The sequence below is a fragment of the Carettochelys insculpta genome, chromosome 3 (genome assembly GCF_033958435.1).
Source record: "Carettochelys insculpta isolate YL-2023 chromosome 3, ASM3395843v1, whole genome shotgun sequence".
In the NCBI taxonomy this organism is placed as follows: Eukaryota; Metazoa; Chordata; order Testudines; family Carettochelyidae; genus Carettochelys; species Carettochelys insculpta.
This window is the reverse complement of record NC_134139.1, coordinates 117,309,950-117,325,930: the sequence shown is the minus strand read 5'-3', so window position 1 is coordinate 117,325,930 and position 15,981 is coordinate 117,309,950. Positions and strand designations below refer to the sequence as shown.

General features: G+C 43.4%; 1 protein-coding gene across 4 annotated transcripts in view; it reads right to left on the bottom strand.

Annotated features, from left to right (window-relative positions):
* The window catches only part of FAM184A (family with sequence similarity 184 member A), a 161,097-nt gene that overhangs the window by 105,549 nt on the left and 39,567 nt on the right, over positions 1–15,981 (bottom strand). For all 4 annotated transcript variants that reach the window (XR_012645058.1, XM_074990667.1, XM_074990666.1 and 1 more), the window contains exons 2-3: positions 9,906–10,760; positions 1,268–1,403 (exon numbers count right to left, since the gene is read on the bottom strand). Coding sequence is in view for 3 of the 4 variants with exons in the window: in XM_074990667.1 (XP_074846768.1) it covers positions 1,268–1,403; positions 9,906–10,760 (991 nt within the window). In the remaining variant the exon portion in view is untranslated. The remainder of the gene's footprint in view (positions 1–1,267; positions 1,404–9,905; positions 10,761–15,981) is intronic.

Genomic DNA, 15,981 nt, shown 5'->3' with positions numbered 1-15,981 from the left:
TCTGTGCATGCTGGTCTAGCCCCAGCCTGGGGAGTCTCTGATCCCAACCAGACCTCAGATGCTGCTGGAGATTTAACAAGTGCAACCTGTATTTTCACTAACGATACTGTGATGGATACTGCAACCCAATGAAATATCTCTATGGACCATGTTACATGTTTCACTGTGGACCAGGAACTGTATGCAACTCCAAGGGGGAAGGGTCACCATGGCTCCTCCAGGAACCAAAACTAGTAAAAGGTGTGTAAGGTGAACCACTTAGGTTGTAAACAGAGAAGTTCCACTCCTAGGGGGGACACACACATACTGGCTCAAACTATGAGAAAGGGATTTGGATATAAACGGACTGGCTTTAAACTAACTTAAGGGCTTCTTTCTAATCCAGCAAACAGGATGGATATTCTCTCCAATGGGAGCCAAAACCTGTGGAAAGTTTAGAAAGATTATGTGCTACTAAAGCCTCATGGAACTGCTGGGTGCCTCCTTGTCCATTTAGTGCCTACATAAATTTGTTAATTGTTTTTATTATACTTCCCTGTGATACTTTTACCTTAAGAATAAATGAGCTTGCTTAGAAGGAGCTGTGTAGTAACTTGCTACTGCTTGCAACACATTATTCTTATCCCTCAGGGAAACCAAGCCACAGGCACTGGTTGATAGGCAGAGTATCTCACTGGGGATATTGCAGAGTAAAGCAGAGTGTTGTGTCTATTTAAAGCACCTGGAAAGGAAATAAATGGGACAATGGTCCCTACAAGAGACAACTGAGGGCTGGGTACCTGAGACCTGACTGGGCACTCCTTGACTGGATCATGAAGGAAGGGGAAGAGAATAGGTACAGCTGCCCTGAAACTGTGACAGGTATAAACATGCTTCCCCAGCTTGTATCTAGCCTTGAAGAGCCTCTTCTTTGGATTTTCTGTCTTTACTGTCAGAAAAATCTAGAATACGCTTTCTAAAATGTAGAATGATCTGAAATTTTAATCAAAAACTGCCTTGTCAAGATTTAGGCCTCTTATGAAAGTCAATTAATTTCAAACCTATTTAAAAATAGTATAAAGGCTTGTAAATCAAGTATAACTCTAAATACAATGCATACAACATCAGTTTTTAAAAGCACATGAAAAAGTATTTCAGTACTTATTAAGGATAATGTAAAACTCAACATGGTTGCTCTTGAGCCTCATGATTTAAAACAGAAAAACTAATAGTACGTCCCTAAATTAATATTAGGCTTGTTTATATACAAAGTTATGGACATACATACTGGCTTTGAGTACAAGATCTGTGGCCTGCTGCTGTAAGCGCTCCCTAGCAGCTGCTAGCTCACTTTCTACCTCCTTGTGTTTGCTTAACAATGATATCTCCTCCTCTTTGACATCATCTAGCTGTTTCTGAAGTACCTAAGGAAACACACAACAAAATATGCATAAGAATGCTGTTAAATGTAACAAGCACAAACTTGAAGCCTAAATACAGGTGAGGTTTTGGCTTTTATAGCTTATTATTCATATACAATACAAAATCTTGTATATAAAATGATACAGTACAAATACACACATACTAACATTGAGTGTCATGAAGAAAGCTTTCTAGTTAAAGTATAACTAATCTCTTTATACAAATTATACAAACATATATTGAAACATATTATAATTATTATTACTACTACTACTACTGCCTCTACAATTCACATTTGGATCCACAGTCAGAAAAGATCAGTGTGATTTAATCAGCCATTACATATTATGCATATAAACTGTTCATTTCCCCTCAAGACTGAAGCCATTCTAGCTGACAGTCAAAAATAAATTTCTATAGGCAACTGCATATATATGTTGTCAAAAGAGCTACTCCATGGAAAATAATAAAAACCAATGTTAAAGAAATATTAAGCTAGAAACTGTAAACCACAAAAAACAATTATCATTTCTATCACAGCCACAACTTGTAACAATCACAACTTTATCTCCCTATACATATGGATTATGGATCACTACATAGCCATATAGCCCTTGGCAAGATGTAATACTACTCTCCAAATATATTCATTTTCCCAATACCAGGTAACCAGGGAAATATACACATATTTCATACACTAGACATAATAAATATTAAAAAGTCTTTGTCAGAAAATTAATTAGGTTCTAAAATTAGGCACTCAAGTTAGGAAACCCCAGAATTCATGAGCTTGTGCAACCTTAATCCAGCCTGTGTGTACATAAATATTATGATACAGTCTTTAAATACGCTGTCTCATATGGCGAGGTTACTTACTTCATATAGTAACTTGAGGTCTTCAAGATATGATCCTCCCTCTGATAAGTGTTTCACATCAGCATGTACATGCAGCTACGCAACTTCTGATTAGACAGTTTCATCAACTGTGAACACGGGTTCACCCTGCACCCAAGGCACTCTTGTGTCACGGTATATTGGTATGTAGGGACAGGAAGATCTGCTACCACTCCAGTTCCTTCTCAATCATGAAAGTCCAGTGAGACACTCCAAGGCAGAGGGAAAGTAGGGCAGGTATTGGAGCATCCTTAGGGACACGGATCTTGAAGAACTCAAGTTACTGTACAAGGCTGGAAAACTGAAGTTGCTCATCTGTGACTGGAAGTTCTTCCTAATAAGTGGTCTCCATCTGTACTCCACACCTGAGTATGCATGAGCATCATGCTCTTGTGCTTGGAAATTAGAAAAAACAATGTCCTTTGTTCTTCATTTTTGCACTTGTTCTCCTCATGCTCTAATAGGCAGTGCAGACTGCTGTTTTTCCAGTTCCGCCTCTACCATAAGCCCAATCATGATCCACAGCCGAAGGGACGGAAGGGCAGATAATGAAACACAGAAACCACACACAACCCAAAGAACTTCCAGTTGCTGCTAACCAACCTCCATTTCTTTCTCAAGTGATGTGTATTTAACATGTGCAGTGTTAATGAATGTTAGTCAGTTAGGAGTGGGTGCAAGCATGCAGATGGTATGAAACTTCTGGAGAGAGTTTCTCTTTCAAGTCCAACAACTTTACACAATTGAGGAAAAGTAAACTGTATTTTCCTAACAGGGCCTGGCAAGCGGCAATTATGAATTTGAGGCTGGTCAAGGAGAACGTTTGTATGGGGTGTAGCAGCTTGTCGCAGCTTGGATCTCTCAGTGGCTACTTGTACGATCAGAGAGATGGGAGATGAGTGCGAGAGAACAGCAAGGACAGTGGATCAGCCATGAAGGCTTCAAGCTCTCCTATTCTCCTGGCTGAGGTAATAGCTATGAAGAATTAAGATCTTGAGGACAGATAAAGATGATAACGCCCCATACATTTAAACTGGGGTTCCATAGAGCATACAGAACTAAGCTGGGGTCCCATGATGGAGCTGGCTCTTGATGAGAGGAAAGATGTTACACAAACCCTTAATAAAATCTTCTACTGGTGTGGCGGGCAAACACTGAGAATTCTCCTAACAGCAACTAGGTGAACTTGAATGGTGCACAGCAATAACAAACATGTGGCCCTTAAATTTGGCAGGTAATCCAAAAAGTGAGTTTAACAGGACTAGAGCATGGTTTCCCAAACTGGGGGCATGATGAAATTCCTAGGGGTAGGAGGGCGCAAGGTGACCCAGCCTCCCCATCACTCCCCCCACCCAAAGAAAGAGCCGGCCTTTGCTTCCAGCTCTCAGCCCCTGCCATTTTACGTGGGTGACTCAGCACAGCTGCTATAAAAAGCAGGCAATCAGCAAAGACTCACATGGAGCTAGCTGCCTTCTGCAAAGATGACTGAGTGTGGGTTGGGGGAGGAGTGGAGGATGGGGTTACATGGGGAGCTGGGGGTGCCTGGCTTTGTGGGAGAGGAGGGGCTCAGGAGGGCAACTTGTGGGGCTTGGATGGCTGGCTGGTTTGTGGGACTCTCAGGGCTTGGGTGGCTTGCCCTGGCCAGGGCCTCAGCCGCACAGGGCTTGGGCAGCTGGCCCCAGCAGCACGGGGCTCAGGCTGGTGGGCAGCTGGCCCCGGCATTACAGAGCTTGGGAGGCTGGACCCAGCAGCACAGGGCTCAGGGCGGCTCAGGCTGGCTGATGGGTGGCTGGTCCCAGCAACGTGGGGCTTGGGCGGTTCGGGCTGGCAGGAGGGCAGCTGGCCCTGGCAGCATGGGGCTTGGACGGGCAATTTGGGTGACTGGCCTGCAGCTGGGGTGGGAGGCTTGTGGGTGGGCAGCTGGTCCAAGCAGCAAAGGGCTTGGGTGGCCAGCAGGCGGGTGGCTGGCTGGCCCTGGCAGTGCATGGCCCAGGACAGTGGGGCTCTGGCAGTACAGGTCTCAGGCAGGTGGTGGCTGGCATGAGTAGCACAGGCAGCTGGCATGGGGCTCAGGCAGCTGCCTAGCTGGGGATGCACCAGGCACCCAGAAGGGGCCAAGAAAAACTATTTGTGCTTATTTTTAATTCTAAATAACATTTTTCTATCACGTTTTTGTGTTTATTTTAAATTACTTTTTTTTTGTTATAAGCAGGGTTTGGATGATGGTAAAGAAGAGGTGGGGGAAGTAAGGATTTCTCAAAAATCAAAAGTGTGGGGGGTGATGCTGAAAAGTTTGGGAAGCAGTAGACTAGAAAGTCAGTACAGCTCAATGGCTGTAGCTAGCCTGCAAACATTTCTACTTCTGAAGTTAAGTTTTCTTCGTTATGGGCTTTCTGCTACTGAAGAACACAATTTAAACTACTGGTTAGCAGACTCATTCTAAACCAGACTGAGCACCCACACTTGAAATGAAGCACCATCACTCTAGGGTGAATGACTGATTCCAACTCCTAGAGGAGATGAGCTGGTATCAGGGGAAGTGTAAAGGTGGCTGCTGAGATAGGTGTACCCTCTTTAGGGAATACACCTGTCTCAGCCAAGGTGGTGCTACTAGCTTCTCTTTTTTAGGAGACTGAGCAATAGCGGTATCAGGAGACAAATGTATAGCAGGACACGAGGCCATATAATGCATAGGGTCTCCCTTATCAAGTTGTGGCCACGCCTTCCACTCAAGCACAAATGTCTGAACTTCACAGTAGATGGTGTCACAAGGAAATCTCTCTCTGAATCACCCCAGGTAAGACACAGTTTTTTGAATACCACGTTGTTGAGGACCATCTGAGGTATACATACCTGCATAAATAATTCATGGTTTTCTGGAAGTATATACAGCTCTGAGCATTGACCTTGTAAACCCAGGGTTGTGAGTTCAGTCCTTGAGGAGGCCATTTAGGGGTCTGGGTTTTTAAATGGATTCAAAAAAAAAAAAAACAACCTGTCAGGGATGGTGCTTGGTCCTGCCAAGAGGGCAGGACCCTGAACTCGATCACCTCAAGGTCCTTTCCAGTTCTATGAGATATGTATAGCCAGGCTTGAAGACAGAGAGTATAGTATTGCTAATGGAGTCATGAAAGTACAAGCTGCAGGTATGACTTGCTGTGGACGTAGACTTTGCGGAAATGTTGAATAGAGGTTGGACATTGTTGTAAATGTGTCTCCATGGATAAATACATTCTAAAAGAAAAAGTCAAAAGTGGCCCCAATGAAGTCTATACATTGCATTGGTGCGAAGGTAGCCTATTTTCATACTGAGGCAGAGCACCAGCGAGTGAAAGAGAAACAGACACTTTGATGGTTGTTGTCTGTGCTTCCAGGAGGAAGTGACCCTTTAGGAGCCAAACATCCAGGTAGGGGAAGACGATAATGCCCATCAGGAGCAGACAGGCTGCTGTGAGTGACAGAACTTTGGTAAAGATACTTGGGCAGTGGAAAGACCGAAAGGTATGATGCAATATCAGCAGGAGTCCCTGTGTAACCTTTCCACCAAGAGGAGTCAGCAGTCACAAGGGCCAGGTTCAATACTGATGTGTTCCTTTCCAAAAATGAAACACAGAATTGGCTTGAGACCTGACCCAGTAACCAAGGACAATTTTACACCAACTCCTGGATACCTCCAAGAGGCAATACTTCCATGAGCAGAGTCTGAACATAAAAAAAGGAATTTGAAAAAAGAAAGAAAAAGAAAAGGAACATAGCATACAAAATGCCACAAGCAGGATTCATAAGCTATGAGCAAAATCCACACTCCAGTGTACACTGGGCAATGTCTTTTGCCTCAGGTTCTTAAGTCCAGCAACCAAAAGTTCCTCTAACATACCACTCCTCTTCTTCCACTTCTCCTCACTCATAGTTGTCATCCTAGGCCAGGGAGGACCAAGAGTTCACATTCCTGTCTGAGAAAGAGCAGAGGCAAAAGGCTACATGCTCACTATGGTGTCTGGATGCTTGCTCTCAGCAGGTCTTTGCCCACCAAAGCTTATGCTCCAAAATATCTGTCAGTCTATAAGGCGCCACAAGACTTCTTGTTGTTACCCTCTCACTTGTTGCTCTTAACAGCCAGCTGCTCTTGCCCTGCTGCTTGCTTGCTGCTCCACACCCTCTGGAATATCCTGAGATGTCACCACCCAGCACAGCTTTAAGTAATTTCAGCTGTCAGCGTTTCACCTGTTCAAGGGAGGAGCCTTATTGCTAATGCAGTCTGGTCAGCCTCTTTCACCCAAGAGACACAAGCCTCTACTCAGCACATGCAAATGGAAGTTAGTTTTTTTTTCCCCCAAAAAGCTTATAATTTGGCCAAGTCTGAGCAGATTTTTATGGGAAAGCAAAAGACAAAAGCAATGCTTCCTTCTAAACTTTAAGTCTTTAGCCCATCTCAGCAAAATATCTGTAAGTTTGTTTTTTTTAATGACGATGAAAATTACATATTTCCCCCCACCTTTTTTCTGGAAGTAATTGAACAGCTTTACCTAAAATTCTAAAAAAAAGGCACACGTCATAGAAAAATTCAGCCTAAAAACTTAAAGTTTGGAACAGATACAAACAATTGAGAACAGGGTGTTAAGAGAAGTATTGGGCAACCTTAATGATAGGTGGTACTGCCATAATAACCCTGACCCAAACTGCATCCCAAAAGAGAAGCAATTGGGTAAATTTATGTTATCAGGCCAAGGGCTGAGAGTTAGAACTACTTTTTACAAATTGTAATATAACCCTGTGACAGGATGGACTGCTGGAAGCCTTGTGGCCCTGCATCATCATCCTGTAACAGAGCCGAGAGAAGTACTGCAGGACGCCTACAATCGCTACAGAGAAGGAGCCAACCAGAGGGGCTGATGGAGCAGCAAATCCAGTGCCAAAGGAGCCCTACATAAATAGAAAATAAACAGCAGAGCAGAAAAATTTGGTTGCTGGGTAGAGCTTGAGAAGTGAAGACTGGGTTACTAGCTGGCTGAAAGAGTTTCAGACAGCTCACTGCACAGCTCATTGCAGACAGGATTGAATCCCAAGGAAGGCATGGATCTCTCTGGGACTACTTGTACTTGAGTGCCGGGCTGACAGGAAGAGCAGAAGCAGCAGCAGAAGGTCGGTGTGTGCAGGCTGAAACTCAGGGTCACCGAGCATAGAACCTGGCCAGGCCTTAGAGTATACCATGATGGCCATTGATGGTCTATTTGAAGAACGAATCCAAGGAGGTCTGCTGAAACACCACCATCTGTGGGTACTGAAATGGACCCTGCCTGGGTGAGTGAAGAAACCCAGGCTTCTGAGAGACTATGGCCCCATCTAAGGCCATGATACGAACTCACGACTGTTTACCCCAGAAGAGTGGACAGCTTGTGTAGTTTACCTGGAGGACTGAACTGCTGAAGACCAGCTGACAGAATCAGTGGCTAGAGGAAGGAGGGTGTACCTCCAAGAGACAGGTACCACCCTGATGTAATATGAAAAGAGAAAAGCAGACTCATACCTAACAGAGAGAAAGGATGCCACTCTCCTCCATGAAGGAACTGCGTGTGCAGGAACTCTCTGCCAGGGAAAAGGGAGTGCACACAAGAGGTGACTGATGACCGCATTATAAACCCCTTCTTTTCAATTTGTTTGCATTCTTTGCCTTGAGAGCTTGAATTTCTGCCCTTAGTCATCCTTCTTTGCTTCCTCTTCGTCTTCACTACCTTTTAATTCCTCATGCTTCTTTTCCTCTTAGGCCTTTGTAGTTTAAAAAAAAAAAAATGTGCTGAGACTCCAAACTCCCCAAAAGCCAAGAATTATAAGCGGAGGAAAACTAAAATACAATTCTTCACTATGCATCCAAGTTCTATGCACAGACCAGAGGTTTATACTGGGGTGAAAAGCAGAGCTGAGTCCTAGGCAGACAGCACCTCTAATATCTGGGAGAAGTTTAGCAAGGGGGATGTTATGTCTGAAAGGAGATCCATTAAGTTGCCCAGACAGTGCCTGTAGCATCATTTGGGGAAAGCTCCCCACTAGAATTTTCTGAGTTCTGCTGACAGCTTTGTAGAAAACCTGCCAGATCCTTTCCCATGCACTGGTGGATTACCATTAAGCCCTGGTTTTGAAACACCCTACAATGCCACCTTATTCCAACTCCTACTCCAACCAATTCAACAGCTTTAGCACCATTAATTTTACTCCTCACCACCTGAAAGAGTGACTCATGAGCTCAAATTCCATTTCTCTCCCTCACCATCTGTGGGATCACAGTACCATCTTAGTGTCAGAGGAAGACTTCCTTTCTGTCTTTCCATGAAGGACCCTAGATTCAGTGATTCCAGTACTGGCCAGTCCTTCACTCAAACAGACCTTTCCACTCATCATCTCTCCCAGTATCATTTACAGGATACCTTCAGGGGAGTCCACTTTCATAGTACATAAACTACTTCTTGTTTAGACTCCTCCAACACCATGACTCATAAGCCTCCCCTACCTTTGGTTTTTGTGGGTCTCTGGCCTTCTCAAGCAAGTGTGCTCTTTTGAAATCTCTAATTTGAATTTTCAGGCTGAAAGTATTGAATGTTACCTAGAAGTTATTCAGGATTTAGACCTCCTTTGTATGCCTTATTCTATGCTCAACCTGATCTCACCTGACCAGGAGACAATTATCTTGTGTGGGTAGCTAGCTATAATAATAAGGATGTTCCTATGGCTCAACTGAAAAAAACCGCAGGTTATTTTTTTCTCCCACTGTAAATAACAGAGCCCTACCAAATTCACAGCCATAAAAAACTTGTCACAGACTGAAATCTGGTCTTGTGCGTGTTTTTACTGTATTCTATACATATTTCAAAAGATTTTTGTACAATTAGAGGTCCTGATCCAAAGGGGAATTGCAGGGTTTAGTCCTAGGCAGCCAGCACCTGTAATATATGGGAGAAGCTTAGCAAGAGGACTGCCACAAGATTATACTGGGAGGATTGCAGCATTGCCTCCCTTACTTCTGCCTTGCCTTCAGAGCTGAGTGGCTGAAGAGCAGGAGCTGTTAGCCAGACACCCAACTCTGAAGGCAGCACCCAGGCAGCAGCAGAACAAAAGTAACAGTGGCAACATCATATCATCAGAGATGAGTAGCGCTGGCGGATGACCAAGAGCCCAGGTCTGAAGGCAGCCCCGCAGACATTAATGTGGCAGTACCATACCCATGCCATACTAACTTCTGTGTTGCTGCTGGAGGCAGCTCCTTCTTCAGACCTAGGCTCTCAGCCACCAGCTGCCACTCTCTGGCTACCCCGTGCTGACAGCAGCACTGCCACCAGCAGCATCACAGGATTAAGGGTAGCAGCACTACAACAACTCTTCCCACAAGAACCACGCGACGCCCACCTCAACTCCTTTTGGCGTCAGGACTCTTACAATCACACCACCACGAAATTTCATATTTAAATATCTGAAATGTATGATTTTTAAAATCCTATGTCCATGAAATTGACCAATATGGACATATGTACTAAAGATTGCCACCGCTGTATATAGTTTAGACTAGTTTTCTACTACATACATTGGAACTTAAAAGAGCAATGTGCTGTCAGTCTCACCTGAACCATGTTTTCTGCTGTACTCAGAGCTACCTGAAGCTTTTGGCATTTTTCTCGCAGACTACCTGCTTCATCCTGTACCATCTGCAATTCAGCCTTCAGTTTCCCAAGGTTCTTCCGTAAAATGGCCTCTTGACTTTGAAACTCCCTTCTTAGCTCCACTTCTTTCTCTTTGCAAGCATGCAGGCTTTCAGCTGTGAAAAGCTGAGATCTTTTCAAAGCATCAAGTTCGTGTTCATAAAAGGATTGAGCTTTGCTAAGTTTGCCTTCATATTCCTCAATGAGTGTTTTCCTCTCCAGTCTTAGCTCTTCAATTTTGTTGTTTAAATCTTCCAGCTCCAGCCTATGTAACTCTTCTAGCTTCTCTTGCCCCTTACTTAAAGTAGCATTCTGATTCTGCTGAGTTTTCAGAAGTTCTTGTATCTCCAGTCTGTGTGCTGCTCTCAAGTCTTCCATAGCTGAGCGTTTATCTTTCTCAAATTGGACTTGTAATTGTATGAAACTTCGTAGCCTCTCCTCAAACTTCTTTCTAATCTCTTCTACTTCTCTTGACATAGTTACAACACGCTGGACATGCTGGGCTTCTGCACAAAGCTGCATATCTTCAACTCTGTCCTTGTAAGCCTCAAATTCTGCCAAGGCTTGATGTTTCATCTTTTCATGATCTTCCAAGGACTCTTCCAACACCTGGATCTTTCTCTTAAGATCTGTTTCTTCAGTAACTTTACTCTTATACTGTAAGATCTTCTCTCTTGTTTCTGCAAGAATTTGCTGAATTTCTTCTTCATGAGCATCCCTAAGGGCTTGAATAGCAGCTTCATGTTCATCGTTCTTGGTGTTTAAAGCATATATTACCTGCAAATTTAAACAGAATTTTATTAATTAAAGGTATAAAGACTTACTGCTAAACAAAAAAAAAAAAATCTCTAAACATTTTGACGTGCTGTCACAATCACACACATACATGACACAAAATAGCAGCATACAATTTTAAGAATGAGATTTCACAGGCCTTTTGCACTAGATATTACAGCAGTTTTATTCATTTGAGTTAAATAGCACTGTAGTACTTCTCATACTGTGATTCTGCCAGTGAATATTCATTTAGCAGCTTATGTAAGTACTGCAGAAGGGAAGAAATTATCTACATAACCAAGAATACCCAAATATTAATATAAAAGATTTACAGTATGAATATTTTTTCTTGCTAGAAAGCAGTGTATATCATGTCAACATTGAAACTAATTCCAAAATGGAATTTGTGTTCTTTGTAAAAGATCAAGATTTTTTAAAAACAAATTGCCCTGCATTCTCAAACACCCAATTTTTTCACAGGACAAATTCCAAAATATTTAATTTACGACATACAACATGTTGCTGCTTGACAGGTAGGTGAGCTGCTCAGCGCCCTGCCAGATCCCTTTTTGGTAGGTGTGCTGCTGGGCTCTCCAGACTTGCCACCACGTTTGCTGCATAGGTTTGAGAGCTTGCCAGTTGCCCAGCTAGCAAACCAAACAGGCAACATGACATATAGGGAGCCAGGCAGGCCAGCCTTCCTGGTTTCCATCCTAAGTTTGGGTACAACTGACACATTCTTAAAGAGCATTTCAATTCAGTGGAATCAGTATTTTCTGACAGAAAAAAAGTGTCATTCACTCCCAAAGCCCAAAATAATAGGGCACATTTAAAAAGCATGGTTGGAAGAGTCAAGAGACGTGAAGGGAAGAAGCAGAAAAAGACAGATCCACATCACAGAAAAACTTTTAACTTCCCAAGCAATAATTATATTGGAAGTCCTCAAAAATGAACAAAATAGAGTCCAGACGGCTAGGAAGAAGCAGAGAACTCAAGCGAGTAAATGCTGCACTCCTGGGAAAATTCTGCACAGTTGTATGCATAATTAACAAGCTGCAAACATCTTAAAAAATTTTTTACACACCAAGGGCTTGTCTACACTACTTCCCTACTTCGAAGGAAGAATGGTAAGTAGGGTGTCGGGACATTATTAATTAAGTGCTGCGCTGCATATGCAGCACTTCATTAAGCTAATTCTCCCCCGTGGCAACTCCGAAGTGCCAGCTAGCATGTAGCTGCAGCTAACCAACCGGTACTTCAAAGTGCCTTGGCAATTTCGAAGTCCCTTTACTCCTCAGGGACTTCGAAGTTGCCCAGGCACTTTGAAGTACCGGCTGGTTAGCCATGGCTACATGCTAGCTGGCACTTCGAAATGTAACACTTCAGAGTTGCTGTGGGGGAGAATTAGCTTAATGACGTGCTGCATACGCAGCGCAGCACTTCATTAATAATCTCCCAACACCCTACTTTCCGTCCTCCCTTCAAAAGTAGGGAGCTAGTGTAGACAGGGCCAAAAAGAGCTGCTGAAAAAAAATGCTGCAATTCTCAATTTTGTCCACCAGAGGGCAATGTCGCAATAGAAACAGCAGCTACCCCCAGTCAGCTAAGGAGGAGAAAAAGGCCACAGTAAACCCCCAAAATACGCAGCTTCAAGTTCCGTGTAACTGGGATTGGAGTGGAGGGGAGCCGAGAGCCAGGCTGCCCCTTGATTTCCAGCTCCCCTCCACTGTTTGGAGCTAGGAAACTGACCAAGGCTACTGCCCTGATCAGTTTACCAGCTCTGAAGGGGAGGGGAGCCAGGAGCCAGGCTGCTGCATGGTTCCAAGCTCCCCACCATTCGCAGGACTCGAGAAATTGACCAGCTCATGGCTGGTCAGTTTCCCGGGTCCCCCAGGTGGCGGGGAGCTGGGAACCAAGTGGCAGCCTGGTTCCTGGATGCCCTGAGCTGTCAGGAACTGGGAAGCTGACCAGCTCATAGTTGCTGCCAGGTTCCCGTCTTCCTGCTGCTTGCAAGGCTGTCCCCACTCTGTCCACCACTCTGGTCAGGGCTGATCAGAGTTCCGGCCTGATTCCTGTCTCCACTCCGACTTACATGTAAATTTCAGTTATGCAGAGGTTGCAGGAACTCAACCCCCATACAATTCAAGGGTTTACTATACGTTCTTATGAAAGGGGAAGGCACAGCATGGGGCTGGCAGGAAGGTCAGACGGGGTTCATAAGGCCTAATGGAGGAGAAAAGACTGGGGCAGGGGCTGAATGGAAGTGGAAGCACACAACCACACTGGCAGAGGGGGCAGGGGATGCATAACAATAGAGAAGATGGAGGTGGCTGAGTAGGGGCCCAGAGACACATGGAGACAGTGGGAGGAGGTACAATGGCACATGGGGATGCAAGGAGTGGGTGTCTGAGTGAGGCAGGAGGGACACATGTCTAGCTGAATGGGAGAGGCTAGGTTTAGCCAGGGTCTGAATGGGGAAAGCTCCCTAAACTGTCCCTCCCCTTCCACCTCCCCAAAACACGTGTTCCACACCCATATCCAACAACCATCCAAGCTGAAACAGTGGCTCCTTTCCAGCTATTACCTTTCTCCCTCAGCTCTTTTGTTACCCTGAATGCCCCACAGTCTTTCCACTGCTTCCGGCGGAAGCAAGGAATATGGTTCTGTACAATAGTTTAAATGAATTTTTACTCGGGGTTCTGTATAAATATGCCTAGTAAAGAATCCATTTGTCAAAAAAAAAATTCTGAACTTTTTATCTGTATTGTTAGATGTATTTGCTGGCAGATATTTTGAAATAAACATCCAGAAATAATTGAAACTGATGTGATTATGTTATTTTGACAAATAAAACATGTAGAGGTTGAATTTTCTGTGTGTAGAATTTTTTATGGGGTGGGCAGAATTCCTCCAGGAGTAAAATAAAGTCTGCCCTTCTCCTTCTCATCCCACCTTGACGAAGTCCTGGTTGGGATGACTTAGTTGGGGTTGATCCTGCTTGAAGCAGGGCACTGGACGCGATGACCTACTGAGGTCTCTTCCAGCCCTATGATTCTCTGTGCAGAAAGAACCTACAGCAGTCCAAGTAACACTCTACACAGTAATAATGAGTGACAGCCCATATTCCACTTCAGGGTTAGGGAAGGATAGATGGGCTCAGAACACTCAAAGAACAGTGCAGCATTCCCTCCTGGATTGAAGCAATTATGTGCAGTTATGGAGCCCAGTCAAATCATGGAGCTCTACCCAGGTCTACATACGTGCAGAAACAAGGTCATGGTTTGGACCTCTGTAATATAGGGGGAAGATCTTTGAATTCTGAAAATCTGGAGGTTTCATTTATTTAATTAGAAAAAATTCACCACATCATTCTCAAGATATAAACAACATCAGTTCAGTTCAAAGAGAAAAACATCAAATGGAAGGTAAGGGAGAATGAGGGAAAATATTTTCAAGTTTTAAATTTGATGTAATAGGGCAGAGTTGTTTAAAAATAATTATTTCATGATGTCTTTTCAACTCATTTTCAGTTATTTAAACAGACATTTGCCCATGATTTATTAATGAACTTCAAAAGAAGATATAATACTTTCAAGGTCTAAATGCTTTCTCACACTAAACTATGAATATTGCTCTGTGAACAAGCAGTAAGTAGGATTTGAAGGTTTACAGCAGATACTCCTGTTGGGAAATTGGATTCTTAATATTTCCTTCTAATCATATTTATCATTTTGTTCAAGAAGAGTAGGATTTATATACCTGTTGTATCTAAAGCTGTCAGCAACGCTACACATAGGTAATGTAACCTATAGAACTTTAGCTGGCGCATGGCCAGATATCTCAGGAACCAAATCTTTTTCTCAGGATCTTTTTCTCTCCTTCTAGGAAGCTGCATCTGACTGAAAACAAAGACATTGCACCTGGCACAATCTTTGAGCTGTTTGCAATTTACTGACTTTTCTTCTGTTTACAAGATTACAGATGCTTAACAAATGCAATGTGGCCCTGGAGTGTCTAAAAAAAATTGTATTCAAAACTCGTACATATGCTTTTTGAACACCTTCAGTTTATCAAACTGGTGATCCTCTACTACAGTGGTGGAAAATGGCTCATCAGGATAAGCTACTGGCAGGCCACCACCCATGTTGTTGAGCTTGTGTCCACAGTTACTGCTGCCCACAACTCTCATAAGTTGTGTTTCCCTGTTCCCAACCAATAGGAGCTCAGGAAGTGGTACAGAAAGTAGGGTCTCCTGGGTGTATTAGCCACTGCTGGCCCTATCTTCTCTCAATTCCTTCCTGCTGACAACTGACAGGCAAGAGGGCAGTTAATGAAACAGGCTGAGCAACACATCTCCAGGAACATCAGTTACAAATGATAGGTAACCTTTATCTCTGAGTGTTGTCTCATGTTAATTATATTTTAGGTGACTCACAAGCAGAATCTTTGCAGGTGAGCTCAGAGTTCAATCTTACATATTGGAGCACTGCTCTGCTAAAACCAGTTTCATCTTGAGCTTGCTAAATCAGTGCACAATGTAGCTATTTTGATGTAAACCCACAGTAACAGAGGTGCTAAAGACACTGGCTGTAGCTATATTGGTACATACAAACCCTGAGTGTCAAACAGTCTCTGATGCTGTTGAAAGAATATAATCTTAAATATGACTTTCAACTCTTACGCCAAAGCAAAAACAGATGGTACTTCCAGACATGCCTTCAGGGCAGAGTAAACTAAATCTAGACTATTTTGACACTGGTAAGAAAACGTCTCCAAACTAAACAAAACTAGTATGCTCTGAATTAGTTTTTTTTATAAAGTACAGAAAGGCTCAGTTCACCTCTTGCTGTAGTCAAGGGGTTTCTTAACTACACTGTAACAGCAACACAGGGTCCCGTGGCACCTTATAGACTACCAGAAAAGTTTTGAGCATGAGCTTTCGTGAGCACAGACTCACTTCATCAGATGCTGGTCTTGGAAATTTCAGATACTCTGTTCACCTCAATTCTTCATCTGCAGAGGCAGGTGAAACAAATTAATTAGGCCCAATCAAAAAGTTCTCAATCTATAATGCAAACCTCTTCCATGGATAAACCAGCATTCATATAGCACTTTAAAAAGACAAACAAAATGATTTATTAGGTTATGAGGTTTTGTGGGGCAGACCCCCTTCCTCAGATCTGGAGATGTAACATTTCCAATACAGCACTGATGGTTTTAT